The sequence below is a fragment of the Seriola dumerili genome, unplaced genomic scaffold, assembly GCF_002260705.1.
Source record: "Seriola dumerili isolate Sdu_G_001 unplaced genomic scaffold, Sdu_1.0 BDQW01000052.1, whole genome shotgun sequence".
Lineage (NCBI taxonomy): Eukaryota > Metazoa > Chordata > Actinopteri > Carangiformes > Carangidae > Seriola > Seriola dumerili.
The window spans coordinates 13,265,502-13,282,506 of NW_019174307.1; the positions used below are offsets into that span (position 1 = coordinate 13,265,502).

A 17,005-nucleotide genomic window follows, 5' to 3' on the forward strand; every position below is an offset into this window, starting at 1 on the left:
TGGTGGTCTTGGAAGACAAACAGCAGCCTCGCATTCATGCAGTTTTCACGACCACAGGACAGGCTACCTGTTATCACAACAATGGCTGCATTTGGTATGATTGGCTGTTTAATCCTTCCTAATATTTTATTTTGTAGTGTAAACGTAACCGACATAAAATCAGCATATTATTTTGTAATTAAAATCTATTTTATCATCTCTAGCTCTCTCTAGAAGCATTTAAAGTTTAGTTATTTTAATTATTGATATAATTGGCGGCAGACAGAAACGGTCTGAGACAATAAAAAGCCCTGAGGGGCTTATTGTTCACATGCTGCTTCTCTTTATTAGGGTGAATCTGACTCTGTGGGGAGGCACCTACTGCAGTGACACAGGAGATTTGAAGAAACAGTGGAGCTGGCTGGACAATAAGCATCATGTTCACGCTCCGCCCTACCAGCCCCTCTGCCTGACACTGAGCCCCAACCTCAATATCCGCATCAAATCCCAAGAGCAAATCTGCATCACTTTCACATCTGGCAATCACAGTTCACATCTTAATGTCGGGGCAAAAGTGAAAGTAAGTTAATGTGGCTTGGTAATAGCACAAATATAAAAGAAATGAGGAGGGAGATCCAGTTTAAGGCCAAATCATTGATTCTGCTTTACTTTATATTTCCTTGCTGTCACAGCTAAATCAAGGCAAAGGTCTAACGCTGCCAGGGCCTGACATGCTTCAGAGGTATCTGCAGCAGAAGAGTGCAGAGATCAATGTCCTGCTCCAGAACATCCAGTCCCTCATCACCTATCAAAAGACTGTCAGTCCACAGAAGGTCAAGCCCCAGCAAAGCCTCATCTCACAGATGGAAAGACGGCGGCTGCCAATGAAACAGCAACAGTCTGCCAAGAAGACCCCCTAAAGCTGATGATGTCCTTGAATGGCAGTTTCTCATTTATGTGAAATGACTCCTAATGCTCCCTGTATTTGAATTCAATGACAAAGTGCTTTTTAGAAATAAAACCAAAGATGATTCATCTTTGTTTTTTGTTTTTTTTTTTTTTTTTTTTTTTTTTTTAATCAGAATGTTCATAAATAGTTTAACTGTACAGACCATTTTACATGGGACACACCAAAGCAAATGTTACATGACGGTGTCCTGTTACCTTTGTTATTCTGTGAGGACCTCTAGGAAAGATACCCTTAAATCATATACAGTGCAAAATTGCCAAGGTCAACGGTCCATTATTTTGCCAGAGTAAAAGCACATTAGTTTTAATCAACCTAGTTATAAAAAGGAAAAAAAAGTATAAAACATAAGATTTTGTTGTCTTTTTTACATATTTGCAAGAGAATAACAAAAACATTCACAAGAAGAAGATGGGAGAATCTTTAAGAAAACAACTGGCAGAGATAGAACAGCTGTGGGGATTTTTGCTATGATCAGAGGGGGGAAACCTGTTGGACCTGAGCATCCTGCAGCACTTCAGGTCATCATAGAGTTGTATTGACTGTGTTACAAAGACTGTTACGATTTAAAATAAATGAATAAAATATTTTGCAGCATTTTGTCTCTTCTTATCCTTCCAAAGCCAACAAGGGAATCTAAGCATCACAATGCAAGCCCCCTCACTGGCCATTAGCTACCTGGCTAATGAGAAACCCTTTAGTGCCTTTTTTGCCCAACCAAAGTGTCCTTGTCTGAACACACTTAGATAATTTGCCCCCTCCCACCCTCACATAGTGTGCAAATTCTGTTCATTAACGATTTGGTGTTGAGAGATGCAACTGATCTAAACCCACCCTACATGAAAACAACCCTGACCACAATGCCTTTAATTTTAGTCAAACAAGATAATCAGCTCAGTACCAAAAATAACACCCTCCACTTCCCAGTGTGTTTCATATTTCAAGATGAATACCTGAACCTCTTCATAGTTGTAGCTGCTCGAGCCTTTGTCTGAGAATCTTTGGCCTTGTGCAGGATTTTTTTTTTTTTTTTTTTTTTGCTGTCAGTCTAGCGTTCCTGTTCCAGCTTGCAGCTAAGGTGCAGTTCCCTGATCGTGGCTGGAGTTGGAGCATCCCCATTGCTATCCAGAGGGTGTTCGCCAGCATCGCCACATCGAACCTGGGCATTACTTATTCACAGACAGCAGTAGATTAATCTGAAAGAGAGGCGTGAAACAGGATGAGTGCTCACTGAGACTTAGCTGGCATACATTATCTAATGTTTCTCCACTAAGGTTGGTCTCAGCAGTTTTGGATCTTGCAGCAGGGTTATTGAAACTATGTCAGGTGCTTTTGGGCTATGCTAATCCTACAGTACTGTACCTGCTCCATAGACGGACATGCAATGATTTGAAGGTCCTCTCCACTGTATTCCTCCTGAAGCAAGGCGAGCAGTCTTTGGAATACCTGCTGGATGTTATTCTGTGGGAAAAGCATTCTATTACTGAGTGCTGGAGGGAAATTAATACTACATTTCCATTTGGCCTAAGTCCCTTTGCTTTTTTTGTTGTCATTTCAACAGCGAATTTTGTTTCTCTCTCTCTCATTCAGCTTCACCTGGCACCTTGATGAACACTACACATGCAGGACTAAAATTTTTCTATTAGAGTTCAATCACACTGACAAATTTGTAGCTAAAGGCAGAATCTCTGAGCCAATTTTAAACAAGAGCTTTACCCTAAGAGGGGAATACAAACATAGAATTGTTATCTATATTTTTCCAAAACTGATTGACAGGCCTTTTACTACAGAGACTTAACTCTCACTAATGAACAAATGTATGTCATGAATGATTTCTGATGCTGCAAGGTTTGTTTACATGGAAACATCAGCAAACACCCCACTATAATAAATCAATCATTTCAATGTCTATAAGGAGAAACATAAAAATGCTTTACTATCTATGGCGTAAAGCTCTTCAGTGATACTGATACATGTGAATAACTTCTAATTCATATTATTTTAGCATACCCGCTTTGAAAATACTGTATGAAAAAGGATTCTTTGAGCTTTAACAATGACTTGCAAAGAAACTGACTCCTGCAGTACATGTTACACCCTAGCGTTTCTGCCACCTACCCGGACAGGCTTGAAAAGGATGAACTCTGTGTCTCTATTGGCTAGGTACAAGGACATGCTCTGTAAAGTGCTTGGCAGCTTGCTCTTCATCACACGGTAGGTAGCCATCACTATATCGTTGATCTTTGCTGAAAAGAGGAAGAAAAAAAAAAAAAACCCAAAACAGTACCACGTTAAAGAAGAAAAAAAAAAAAAGAAAAAATATTGGCCTCTAGCATGCACTATACAAGTTATGATGAATTACAGTGTGATGCTCATGGCGTTTCCTGAGACAAATCTTACCTGGCTGTGCCCAAGGCTGCTGAGACAGGCTGTAGGTAGGACCACCTTGAATAGCCATAGTTTTAAGAGCTGCAACCTGAGTGCCGACGCAGTCAAAACACAATGTTACAATTTGAGAAGACTTCATTTGTGGTTGTTTACTGCGAAGAAGCACAAGAGGCTGTGTTGCCACTTGAGCCAATTCACTTCATTCTTATATTACACAAAGAGTAGTACTGACATAACCAGTGACAGAAAACTGAGTGTGGAGGGTAAAAATAAAGACAGAAGACAAATTCTTTCAGCAGAATTACTACACACAAACAACCCAGAACAATATAGACAAAAACACACGCACATACACAGACACTAACACCTAGCAACAGAAGTAGATATTCCAGATGACACAGCTATATTACCTTCAGTAAAACACTGACACCTTCATTGATCAGTAAATAAGCAAATGACTTTTTAGGTTTATAAAAAAAAAAAAAAGGTAAAAGCTGAAAAAACAAAAGTCAGAATGAGCCGTCACTGCCTGTGGCCAAGTCTGCCTTCATTCTAACAGTTACCTTAGTGAGAAACTCCTCAAGGTTCCCCACAAAGATCTGAGTCTGCTGCTGGATGAACTGCTCACAGCTGAACTTCAGGTGCCGGTCCACATCCTTCTTAGAGTCAATGTAGTGCTCCTTTATCTCTGGTGTTCCCTGAGGGCCAGAGAGAAAAGGGGTTTGGCAATATCAAGTGGCATTTCCCTTAGGCAGGGTGCTATCAAAGTATATAAAGTGTATGGTCTGTTTGTATATTTATAAAAAAAAAAAAAAAAAAATACCCTACCTCCAACAGGAATTCAAGTATGGCGTTGTGACTGTTGAGTCGGAAGAATTTGGGAACAGCCTTAGGGTTCAGGATTTTGAAGGCAGCATCTTAACACAAAGCAGAGAGATTAAATCTGGGCTGATGTAGAATTAGAGTGCCCTCTAGTGCTCCAAATTTAATATGACCTTGACTGAGACAAGGGTGATAGGAGGAGAATCTGCCCTGTGAGCCGTCGGTTAATGTACATTATGGTGTTGGATTACACTGTAATTTCCACATTAATTGTTGCCACTGGTGCATGTTATAGGCACAAGTTGCTTAATGAGCATGAGAATGTAATGACTGGCTTTGTGGAGCTGAACACCAATGTTCCCTCCACCTCTAATTATCTTACCTCGCGTTTTCTTCAGGTCCAGTGAGATTTCCTTGATGGCAAAGTCGGTGTGAAATGGGGCAATCTGTTCACGCATTATCAGCAGGTGCTTGATCAGGAAAAGTTGCCCATCTATTTGTGTCTACAGAAAGTGATAGCACACTGTTAAATCCACACTGCAGGCTGCCAAAACAAAAAGGGCATCTGCTGACTATCCGAGCTACAGAGAACATATAAAAGCACAGGCTCAGAGATGATAAGAGAATAGGTCTAATTAATAACTGCTGATTATCCATAGCTGGTAAGGGACATATTACTGTGACCAAAAAAAAAAAAAAAAAAGGCTGCTGAAACCATTTATTGCTCAGCTAGCGACTAAAACATTGGAAAAAGACATCATCAACATGGGGTGGTAACATATCCTCTGAGATTGATGCTGCTGCTTTAATTTGAAGTGTTAGGTTGAAACGCGCCAGTTAGCACAGATATTGACAGCAAATTTGAAGGCGAGAGAAGCCCATAAATAAAGGATGGTCTGCTGAACACTCTGTAGGGCATAATAAAGCACCTATTAAAATAAACTTTAAATGACATCCCAGTTGGTTTAGTTAAGGATCCTGCAGCCTGAAGGAATTTGAATAAAACAGTACACATTTTATCTAAGAGGGAATTGATCTTATTTACTATGTAAAAAGAAAGGTACGTATCCAGCTATTTTGATCATAATAAAATCCGAAAAGTTCAGTAAAAATACAAAAAAATATATATATACACACTCTACTCTTGATCATTTGTGCCAACCTTGTTTTTAAGGATGATATCAGACGCTTTAAGAAGGGACTGGATGCAGGCAGATAAGGCTTCTTGAGATAAACCCTGGAAGACTGCTCTCTGGAAAAAGACCAAGTCACAGAAAGAAACACATGAATAAGAAATGCAAAAGTGGAAAGAATATACACCCTGCTTTGTTTTCTGATACAAAACTAAATTAGCGATTAATAGAAATTGAAGACTTACATCTATACATCTGTAGAGCTTGGACAGGCAAACCAGTGTTCGTCTGACAGTAGGGTACCACATGCCGTGCAGATCAGCGGGAGAGATAGATGTCTGTAGGCGTGAAGCTTCAACATTCCCTGCATTCATTGTACAAAAGGAGGAAAAGCCATAAGGCAAATGACAACACCACCAAGAGTTGCAAAAAGTAAGCAAGTGTCACAATCTGGAAACACAGACCAGCATTACTGTTTCTTCTACCATCAGGATCCTCAAGCTGTACATCAGAAAACATTGACTCTTGTGACATCTGCTTCATCTGCTCTTCCTTCAAGCTCTGAGCAATTCTCTGACGACAAGAAAGCAAAGGCAAGAGTTGGTAGACATTAAGTGTTAGATGCCGAAAAGTCTGTTTTTCCATTTTGCTTTAGTAAGACGCCTTCAGGTAAAGTAATTCATGAATTAACAGAAAATACAATTCAACTCTCAGAATGAGTCTGTAGACAGACAGAATGGGAGATAAACATCTAAAGAAATATCAAATGAATCACAATTAAATAAAAAAAAATAAAATAGCGTATTTGTAGCACATTTAAGAGCTGTCAAATATGAGTTAAGACTCAAAAAGGTATATTTAACATGTCAAGACATTCACAATATAACACCTTCCAATTCCTTAAATTTGCATAATTCAACTTCAAACAAAAAGACCTTTCAAGCAGCTATAGATAGAAAGTTATAAATGTTGGAAAGACACTGGTTTAACATAAAGGACAAACGTAACATTTAATTAAACTTGCAAAAACAAAGTTTGATGACAGACAAAAAGACAGATAAACATCTAAAGAAACATCAGAGCTTACACCTGCACTATCAGGTAGATTTGATATTGAGAATAGTTTACATGCAGCACATTTCAGAGATTTTAAACATCAGTCGAGACTCGGAGGCATATTCAAAAACATGTGCACACCCAAAGACCTTCAAAACCCGTACTTTTACATTATTCTAATTAACACATTAAGACTTTTAAAAAAAAAAAAAAGGGCCTGTAGACAGTCCGCAAGACTACAAATATTGACTCAAATGCTGGACAAAAAAGCATTTCATGTTTACTTTTCCTTTGCAACATTAATCAGCTAAAGAAACTAACAATAATAGGATGTGACAGCTATCAACGCTAGACGGACAAAGAATTAATCAACTAATTTTTGAAAATCGATGAAGTTATTTATTCAGCAGAAAAGCAGATCAATCAATTTGTGGCTTCTACAATGTGAGGATTTGTTGTTTTCTGCTCTATTTTCAGTGTTGGTCAGGCATAACAAGCACTTTGAAAACTATTACGCAACCAAATATTTCTTAACATATGATTAGCTATTAACATGCGTCTTCAGTGATCCAATCACAAGTGGTCAGCTCTTACTTCGTCAGTTCACACCTGACTTGCGTCTCCACATGCGTCTTGATTGACCACTTATGATCGGCTTTCACTTCCCTGCTTTATATGCAAATAACCCCTCCGTGCCCTACTTGCTCTCTATATCACTCCTTCGCTTGCTCACACACACAGAGAAGACCGTAAATAAAGATGGACATAGCCTCTGCGATGTCACCCATAGATTTCTGAAGAGCAGTTTTGAAACTCAGAGTGGGCTGTTCCGTCATCGCCATCTTTCCAGTACCTGACCCGTCTGTCGACAGGCTAAAAATAACAATGCATACCTGTTAATTTGCATATAAAGCGGGTAAAGTGAGAGCCGATCACAAGTGGTCAATCAAGACGCATGTGGAGACGCATTTAAAGCCAGGTGTGAACTGACGAACAGAGCTGACCACCTGTGATCGGATCACCCGAGACGGATATTAATACCGGGTCTGAACAGGGCCTATGAAACTGTGGCGGGACTAATCAGACTGTTTCAAAGGATGTCAGTGGAGTAGACGGCCCTTCAATGTGGCCCAGGACACATTTGCGTTCACACTGCTAAAAGAATGTGGACACATGTGGCCTAGACCACCTCTGAATGTGGTCTGAGCGATCAGATCTCAAATGCATCCTCAATGCATCTCGGGTGCGTTCACACTAGGGTTGTGCCCATGGACGATGGTATCGGTGATCAACGATCATTAGAATTATTGCCAATTGCTCATGACTTTGCAAATGTCAAGACAATATTTGACTTATTTTCCCTTTAATGTAGTTACTTATTTGTAATATTAAATTGAATGGGAGGGGGGCTGTAGTTTTAAGTTTACGGCAAATGAAGCTGCAGTCTACACACACTTAACTTGTTCACTCTTAGCGTAACTTTAGTGCGCTGCACTCATGTAAAACAAACCATGGTGGATGGAGAGGTTGAAAATGTGTCTTTTGTACATGTTTAAATCTTGTTGAACAGGTGTGATGGAGTGATGAAGGACGCCAATTGTTTCTCTTTTTAATACTCGAAAAGGTTGTGATGACACTCAGAGCCACAACTGTGGTTGTTGTCAGCTCCAGTAAAAAGTTCACTCATCACTGGTCTCCCCCACCACCTCTGTACTGTCTGCTGTGTGTGTGTGTGTGTGTGTGTGTGTGTGTGTGTGTGTGTGGCTGCAGCCCGACACCAAAACGCTGTAGGTTTTTTCCAGTTCATTTGGCTCAGGCGCTGCGCCTTGAAAACCCTGCATGCATGCATGTATATTAATAAAAAAATTAAAATAAATAAATTAAAAAAAAAAAAAAGATTTTTCATCGCATTTCAGTCAGTCTTTTGCAATGTGTTTATTGCACATGTTCATATCGCGATGAATGAAATCAAAGAAAATAAGATTAAATCGGTCAGCACTAAACTAAACAATTGATCAATAAATAAATAATCAATGCATTAAACAAATTATGAAAATACCAGATTTCATGTGTTGTAAAGCTGTTTGAGTAAAAGCTGAAGGGACAACAACTGCTGGGTGTTTTGTTTCTGAAGACATCAAGGAGAGCTGATATCGCTTTGAGCATACGAGACCTACCTCCATCATCTCCAATTTCTCAGGATAGGCCAGATCCCCTGGAGCTGGGTTGTAGCCTGTGATATCAGTCTGTATGTAAATGTGGGTCCTGTAGACCAGCCTCTCCTGGACATCCTCCAGCATCTGCTTCACAACTGCATCAAAAGCCCCCAGCTGAGCAGCTGCAGAAAGGCAAACAGAGGTCAATTTACAGGTCATCTTTCAGTTCAAGCTTTGCTTTCTATGCCAACACTTTGTTGTGGAATAGATTAAAAAAAAAGTACAATTCCTGTAGGGTCTAAAGTATAAACTTGTATATTTGTGATGTAGGATGTGGTGGGCTTATTATGGGAAATCGGAACAGGTGAATGAGAACTGAATTAAAAAAAAAAGTATTGTACCATGAAAACATCCTAGTCCTCAAGTTTAAAAGAACAGCTATCATGTTCCCTTGTTTGTCCCCCACTAAAGTAAACTTCAATACCCTGTTTGTAATTTTGGATTATCTTAAGGACCATGACAAGATGCTTTTTCTTTAAAACTAGATCCGTGACCAAAGTTATTTATGAGGGAACCAGTCCACATTGTCCCAGGTGTAGAAAAGTCATGTTTTCTGTTTTTGTTGGCAAATAAAGGCACAACTTTGAACGGTAATTGGTCATTTATGCCGAAAGTCTGCAGCTAAAATTTCATTAAATTCAGTATTTCTCACTTGGCAAAATTAGCCACTGAAGACACAAGGGATATCCTTTTGAGTATTTTATTTTTCTTTTACTAGTAGCTCATTAAATTTGGAGAATATTTCTCTTCTTTCTTTACTGTTGTAAATAAAAGTCAAATTCAGGGAAAAAGCTCACATTGATTTCCTTTGAAAGATTTTGTAGCACAACAAAGCACAAAAACTGAAAAGGTTATCCAAACTTATACATGTACTATGGCAAGTCCCAACAACTCCAGCACAGCTGCATCCTGGTGACTCAGTTCTAAACACTCCATGTGACATATGAGAAGCTTTCAGGAGAACAAAATCTGTAACCTACCATTGTTATGAACATGGTCTTCAAGCATCTCATTCTTGAGAATGCTGCAGAGCTCAGACAGAGTTTCCAGGTGGATGATGTGGATGATTAAAGGCCGGAGGACATCATACAGGGACAAACATAACTTCTCTAGCAGCTCGCTGTTGAGAGATTAAAAAGGCTTTTCATTGTTCTGTACAGCTCAAGAAAGGCTAAAAACTACAGTTACAGGTTCCTTCAACTTAAGGGATAAAGTAACGACAAAATACACAAAATTTTTTTACCCTTCAATAATAAAAATGTTCTACCCATACTGTGTAAATCTGTTTTTCCAAACACTAAGCATATCAAGCTGAAATAGCCATCATATATTTTAAAGTGGCACACCTTAAGCAAATACATACAAGACAATAGCTCTCTGTGTGTGTGCTCAGTGATCCTGTTACCAATGAGGCAGGTGCTACTCACTCTAGTTTGGGTGTAGGTTTAGAGAAGAACTCATTGTACAGCTGGTGTTCATCCTGGCAAACGTGAACCATAAAGGCACAGCCACTGCGAACCTGTACAAATAAACACATGATCACCCACCGCAGTGCCTACAAATGCTTTGCCTCCACTTCAAACAAGCAAAACACATCCTCTAACATAAATGATGCAGGCACCTATTACAGCAATCAACAAGATGCATAACCTTTCAAGTTTCATTTATTAAAAAAAAAAAAAAAAAAAAAAAAAAAAAAGTCAGACAGGTAGTGTGGCTGTTTTGACGTTTCATTGCATGAAATTCTGACCTTTAATTATAGCATCCCCATCAAGCCAATTAGTAAAGTGTTTTAAATGCCACAACAGCGTCAAGAGACATAGTCCGTCAAGGTGCCAAAATCTGACCTGGTTTGTCTGAAGTATCACATCAGAATAACCATTTTACCGTTAATTAGGTCACTTAAATTTTCTGACACAGGAGTAACGCAGCACAATAACTCCCAGCTTTACAGATGAGGTATGACTGAGGGTGCACTAACAACACCAAGCCTCTACACAGCAATTCACCGCAGTAAGCTCTGGATGCCTGCTGTGTACAGTGTTAGTGTCAGTGTTATGCTCATTTATCATGTGCGGAGCTTTGTGCCTGCACCAAACACTCCAGTAAATTTCCCAGAGGGTCCATACTGGGCATTCTTTGCAAACTCAAATGTCATTTTACAATATCTAAAAGGGCAGTTCCTGCTTTGAACTAGTCATGCCTTACCAGAGCACAGTGGTCTTTGCTGTTCTGGTTGGTGAGGTCAGTAATGGTGGATGCGATGCTGGGACTGAGGAGCTGCTCTCTCTGCTCAAGGTAACACTGGTGGACTTCATCTAGGAGCTGATGGTATCTGCCCACATCAATATAAGGCGAGATGAGTTAATTTGGCACAAGAACTGCAGAAAAATAAATAAATAAATAAAAAAATAAAAAAATAGAGCAGGAGTGCTAATGCTGCTGCTTTACTCAGGAGAAATGCCAATACTCACTCAGGTATCTTCTCTGCTCGTTGTTCTATCTGTTCAATCAGTGACTGAAAAAAAAAAAAAAATGTCAATGAAAATGTAGTTTTATTACAGAAAATGATGTGCTGCATAAATTCAGTTGGTCATAAAAAATAAAAAAAGTACTCACTCTAACTTTAGGTGCAGCTGCTCTAAACTTTACATAGTAAAGTGTAAAGGCATTGTCCGCGTTGGTCAAGCCCATTGGATCCTGTAGGGTTGCAAAAAAATAAAATAAGGTACTGACAATGAACCAAGCACTTACAGTATCTAATGGAAATGTAACTTTTTCCTTACCCTTTTTGTTAACTGGCTTGTAAGATTCTGCATAGTGTTTACAATGTGGATCTTCATGAAGTGCATAGCTTTAGAAAGACATTGTTTAAACTTGGCCAAATAAACCGGATAGTCCTTGAAATTTGGCTGCAATCAGTAGAGATAAACAAGCATTAGACAGGTTTAATTACCACATACTCACTATATAACACATTACTGCAGTCATAACAAGTCAACAGAACACTATCAAGGCCTTGGACATTTTCACATTAGAAAAAAAGACAAACAAAACTCTTCGTAGCACAGTGGGTATAAATAAGCAGTTAATACATAAGAGGCATACAAATTCATTTACTGCCTAAAAACATGATTTTGTGAATAATAACTAACACTGGTAATAAAATAAGATCCGCAAAGACAGAACTGAAATTTTTTTCAATAATACATTTATATAGCACTTTTCTTAAAAGTTAAACTGCTTTACAAGTAAAACTAAATATAAGAAAAATCCAAAGTTGGCATCATAAAAAGTGTACGACAGCATAATAAAAACATCATCAAAACCTTTCAAAAAGATCTGACAGAAATAACATATGTAAAAACAATGATATGGGATAAAGCAATGTAAATAAAACATGAATCACACATAACCAAAGGCTAAGACAAAGAAATACGTTTAAAAAAAGAGATTTAAAAAGGAAGAAATATATAGTGAAAGCTACTTACATGTGAAGAAACATATTCAATGCAGTCATCCAATTTTGACAGCATTGGTATAAATCCTTCACTATTTACAGACAAGGTTGGCGAGTTCAGTTTCTGCAAAGACAAAGAAAAAGTTAGGTTTGAAGTAACTCAAAATAATAATTTTGTTCTTCCAGCTCTTGGTCTTTCTGAACAAAGTTTTTTTCTTCATTTGGCAAAGCCACCACTGCCAGAGATCTGTCGTTTGTAATTTTAGGCCAGGCTGTGCTACAGATTTTGTTTCTATATTTCAGGGGTTTGTAGGTGAGATGAGATGAGGTCCATTCAGTAAGTATAATTTTATAAAGAAAAAAACACTTTAGAAAGAACTACATTAGAATTGTAGCTGACAAAGTTCTTGAGAATTCTTAATGAGATTCTGCTGATAATTGGGTCTATATATAATTAAGCAATTAACTGACATCATTTACAGTGCATACATTTAGTTACCAAATGTTGACCAAAAAAAAAAAAAAAAAAAAAAAAAAAAAAAAAATCCAGCCTACCGTGTTGATGTTTTCTAACTCATTAAAATATGACAGTTTCTGCTGTATGCTCTCAGCCAGGTCAACAAGCTCTGACTGCAAAGAGAGAGAACAACAAACCACAGTTGACATAATACAGCATGGCAGTTTAAATTCAGCTCAGTTCAACTTCCTCGGATGGTAAAGTCTACATACATTTGTGAACACGAGCAGCTACCTGCATCAGCAGGGAAAATACAAGAAAAAAAAAAAAACTGCAGCGTCAATAAGATATTAAATACAGCACAGACAGAACAAACAGCAGATTGCAGAATGCTTGGTAGCAATTTTATTTTCAGACAAGCTTTTATCTGTGTCATGATGTTCTGAACTAGATAGTGCACGGTATTTCCAGTCATGTCCAGTGACTCCATTAGGGTTTACCACAGTTGCTTTCACACAATTTCTCAACTCAGACGAGCTCCAGAGTTTAGAGCATGCAGACATAATACTACTACATTTTATTTGTATATCACCTTTCATACAAGAAATGTAGCACAAAGTGCTACAACAAAGAAATGACATGCACCAAGTGCTTCACATGTAAAGACATAAAATGAATATAAAAACATGTTAAAAAGCACTGATTTAAAATGAAAAACAATGTAAAATGAGATAAGAATGAATAAAATAAATCATTAAATTAGAATATATTAAATTACAGATAATTCTACAGTTTCTGGAAGGGGAGGTGTGTTCATGTTCGCAAATACTAAATACAAAAAAATGTATACAATAAATTACATTACAATTTAAACATCTTCCACTCTTAAGTCTTAGCAATACGCTAGTTGGATGAATAAAGCTGGTTTAAAGACAGAAAGGACAGTGGCCTTCTTACCTGTTCTTTTAGGAGTTGTTCACAGGCCTCATGCAGAGTTCCAGTCTTATTGGACACAAATAGGTACTGTTTCTGAAGGGACTCCAAGTGCTCCAGAGCTGCACTGACATCTTTAAGAATAGCATCGCATTGTTCTTGGTAACAGTTTAGATCATCTCTGGTTTTCCTGAATGGAAAGCAGATATGAGAGATAAGAGATCTATTTGCTTTGACTAAATAATGCAGTGAAGCTACCTACTGGACTACATAGCAGTCTCACTACAATTTCACAATGAGAAGAAAACTTGATGCACTGGTCCCTATTGGCTGAAACGTTCAGCAGCTGTCAATCACAAAACACCTGCTGTGATATCATTACCTCTGCCAAGAAATTCTGTTTTCACCTGTGTATATTTGTTTATCTGACAGCAGTATTGCACAAAAAGTAATGAACTGATTTGCACCAAACTTGGTGGAGGGATGGGGCATGGGCCAGGGAACATTTTGGTGCTGATCTGGTTAAAAGGGGCAGCTCAATAAATCACTTTCCCCTAACATTTTCAAAATTTTACATTAATTTCTCAGGAAATAACATGGATTTTGATGTATAAAATTAAGATACATTTCTAGTTATGATCCATATACAGTACACAGCATAAATGAGTACACCCCCTCTGAACATAAATGTTTTCTAAACGATCAACATATCAATTCATAGGAAGGTGACTTGCACTTCTCTCAACAAAACTCACTCACCCCAAGGTGAAAGCTTATGACGACGACCACGACGTTTCCATCCTTTTTGAAGTATGTCCTTTTTGAATTTCTGTATCACTTTTGCTACTGAGCTCTGACTTAATAACAATGATTTGCTAATCCTCTTGTACCCTTGCCCTTTTTTGTGCAATGAAAGAATTCTGTTTCTCAAGTCTCCAAACAATTCTCTCCCATGTGGTGCCATTGTTATCAGCATTAAGTCTGAGAGCAATTCAATGGGTTAGGTGCCACTTTAATTGTCAACCAGTTACACCTGGTTGAGTGGGCTGGTTCAACAGACACACCTGGTGTGATGCCCTTAACGAGCACCAAACAACACTTATTAAGTCTTATTTTGTAACTTTCAGGAGGATTTACTAATTTTTGCAACATGACTTTTTACCATTTTGACAAGAAAATCAGATTTTCCTGTTTAGTATTGACATACATCATTGGTAACTGATGTAGGAGAGTTCTTGGAATATTGCATTATATAGAACCTCAAATATATCTTATTTGTAAAGAGAAAGCACTGAATTTGATAGGTATAAGAGAGGGTGTACTCATTTATGATGTATACTGTAGTAATCTGGATTTGACAGACATGTGCAGGATTGTTTGGCCTTGGCTGAGGTGTGCACTCAACTGAGTGCCATTCTAGTTCTGGGGTGAATTCAAGGAGAGTTTAGCCCATACAGAGCAGGGCAGCAACATATTTCTGCCTTACACTTGGTATTACTCTGTGAGACACTTTGCAAGATGGGCTGAGATCTGTCCAAACTGTGTCAACATCCAAACACAAACTTCAAACATTCCTATTGTCTCAGGCATGTGATTGGTTACTTTATCTTTGTCTGTGCATGTTTGTGTCTGTAGTTTATGTCTAGCCAGCCTGATAATCACAGACCAAATCTGAGACAGGGGCAGCCCTTCAGAGGTCTAAAACCAGGTTAGTTTATATATGATGTGTGGAGTGGATGTGTGTTTTTACAGTCTATGGGTGTGCTGGCTCTGCCTTGCCTAACTAGAAGTTCAAGAAGCAACACTCCATTACAAACAGTATGACACCACCATCTAGGATGAAGCACTTTAAAATGGAAGTACCTGTATTTTGAGCTCTCATCCTGGTCCATGTTTGATTGTAACTTGGCAAACCAGGAAAAAAACTGCAACACAAATCGGCATTACATTACAGCCATGCATCTTATTATGGTACAGTAAGTCTGACTGGCTATAGCACTGTTTATTGTTGACAAAGACAAGTCACCTGCTGTGCAGTTTCTATCCTATCATTCTCCATATCAAGCATCTGGAAACCCTTGAGCAGGACGTCCTCTGTTGAGGCGGGCACCGTCGCTGTAAACGGGGACTGCAAGGACCGGGACGAAAGGCTGCACAAGTCCTCAATGGGAAGCTGCAAAACAAAACAGAGCCCCTTGTTTCTGAACAGACTCACCTAGCCTGCGCATGAAGCTAGCTGGATAGCTTGACGTGGCGGAGTGCTAATGCAAGCCCACTGATTAGCTTACAAGTTATTATTCCGCTTCATATTAACTTTGATATCCTGTTAACATGACAGAGGGGTGAATTAAGTTCGCACAGAGGCCGTTTCGGGGTTTTTTTTTTTTTACCTCAATTACGCTTGGAAAGTAAATTAGCAACCATGTTAGCTAGCTAGCTGGTTTCGGAGTCACATCTCACCTCTGAGGGGACAGAGGGCGTTTCGGCTGCGGCTCGGATCTCCAGGACAGAGTCCATTTGCTTCTCCGTGAGGGGAGCCATGGCATCGGTACGGCGATCCCATAACGACAGTTTCTCCCGGGTGTCTTTATCCGTTAAGTCCAGGAGGGACTGATCTGTGGACGCCATCGTTGCTTTGGACAGCAGCAACGTCAGCAGCAACGCGCAGGTACTTCCTGTCCCGGGAGCGGGGGCGTGGCTTGGTGAAGAGGCTGATCCTGTCTATAATTCTGACACAGTTTCACACCACACCTCACAATTTACTGAAGAATAATTAAAAGAAAAAAAAAACTGAAATAAGAAATATTCTATACAGAGGTGGAAAAAGTATTCAGGTATAATTCCCTCAAGCAAAAAGCATCAATGTGTTAATGTAAAAATAAATAATGGTGCATTCAAAATCCTTAAGTGCTATCACATATCAGTAAAATGTAGCATACTTAAAGTATCAAAAGTAAAAGTACTCGTTACATGTAAAAAAAGATGGCTCTTGTGGGTGATATATTATTATCTATTACATAGAATTCCTAATACTGATAAACAGTGCATAAGCAGCATTTTACTGTTGAGGCTGCTCCAGGTGGAGCTACTTTTAACTAGTTTGTACACTGCTGTGTGGGTTAGTTGAGTGGTTTCAGACATCAGGCCCCTCCAGAGGGTCACATGATAAATTTGAATGGTTGTGAGATTATTAATGGAAGAGGAAGAAAAAAAAACATGTTTCTAATACCCAGTCTCTTTTAATCTTTGTTTTTTGCAAACTATTGGTGAGTTTAATCTTGAACTTTTATAAGAAGATGTGAGTATTTGCATAAGTGTGTTACATGTATGTTGGTTATAACAGAATCAAATCAAATCAGTCAATTCACAATGATATTTTTTTCTGAATTTAAACTACTGAACTTAAACTACTGTAAATTCACCTTAGATGCCACCTGGATGACAACTGAGCCCATAATAGTATCATTATAATGCTAACACCACAAGACAAATAGTCTAATGTGATAGATGGGATTTCTGGGTGGGACTGACTGTGGCTCCTAGCAGCAAATTAATCTGTCACATAAAATACAAATCCAGCAGGTGGAGCCCTGG

At 38.7% G+C, this 17,005-nt stretch overlaps 1 protein-coding gene across 1 annotated transcript; it reads right to left on the minus strand.

Moving 5' to 3' along the window:
* Positions 1-1,960: 1,960 nt before the first annotated feature.
* cog3 (component of oligomeric golgi complex 3) lies at positions 1,961-16,039 on the minus strand. Its single transcript, XM_022740568.1, has 23 exons — positions 15,872-16,039; positions 15,438-15,584; positions 15,275-15,336; positions 13,436-13,601; positions 12,577-12,651; positions 12,053-12,145; positions 11,348-11,473; positions 11,181-11,261; positions 11,036-11,079; positions 10,770-10,896; positions 9,989-10,080; positions 9,542-9,681; positions 8,523-8,683; positions 5,754-5,862; positions 5,535-5,653; positions 5,319-5,408; positions 4,539-4,659; positions 4,163-4,251; positions 3,898-4,032; positions 3,347-3,422; positions 3,065-3,192; positions 2,309-2,407; positions 1,961-2,142 (listed from the first exon to the last, which is right to left on the minus strand). Exons 1-23 carry the CDS (start codon positions 16,037-16,039, stop codon positions 2,113-2,115), a joined length of 2,478 nt encoding a protein of 825 aa, XP_022596289.1. The 3' UTR covers positions 1,961-2,112.
* Between the last annotated feature and the right edge of the window lie 966 nt (positions 16,040-17,005).

What these genes read in the sequence shown, in the direction of transcription:
- cog3 (XM_022740568.1), bottom strand. Translation starts at nt 16,039, where the DNA reads ATGGCGTCCACAGATCAGTCCCTCCTGGACTTAACGGATAAAGACACC. An exon ending in AGAAATTGGAGATGATGGAG is followed by an intron (nt 5,863 to 8,522) that starts GTAGGTCTCGTA and finishes TCTTGTCGTCAG; the next exon opens with AGAATTGCTCAGAGCTTGAA. An exon ending in CATGTCCGTCTATGGAGCAG is followed by an intron (nt 2,143 to 2,308) that starts GTACAGTACTGT and finishes CCTCTCTTTCAG; the next exon opens with ATTAATCTACTGCTGTCTGT.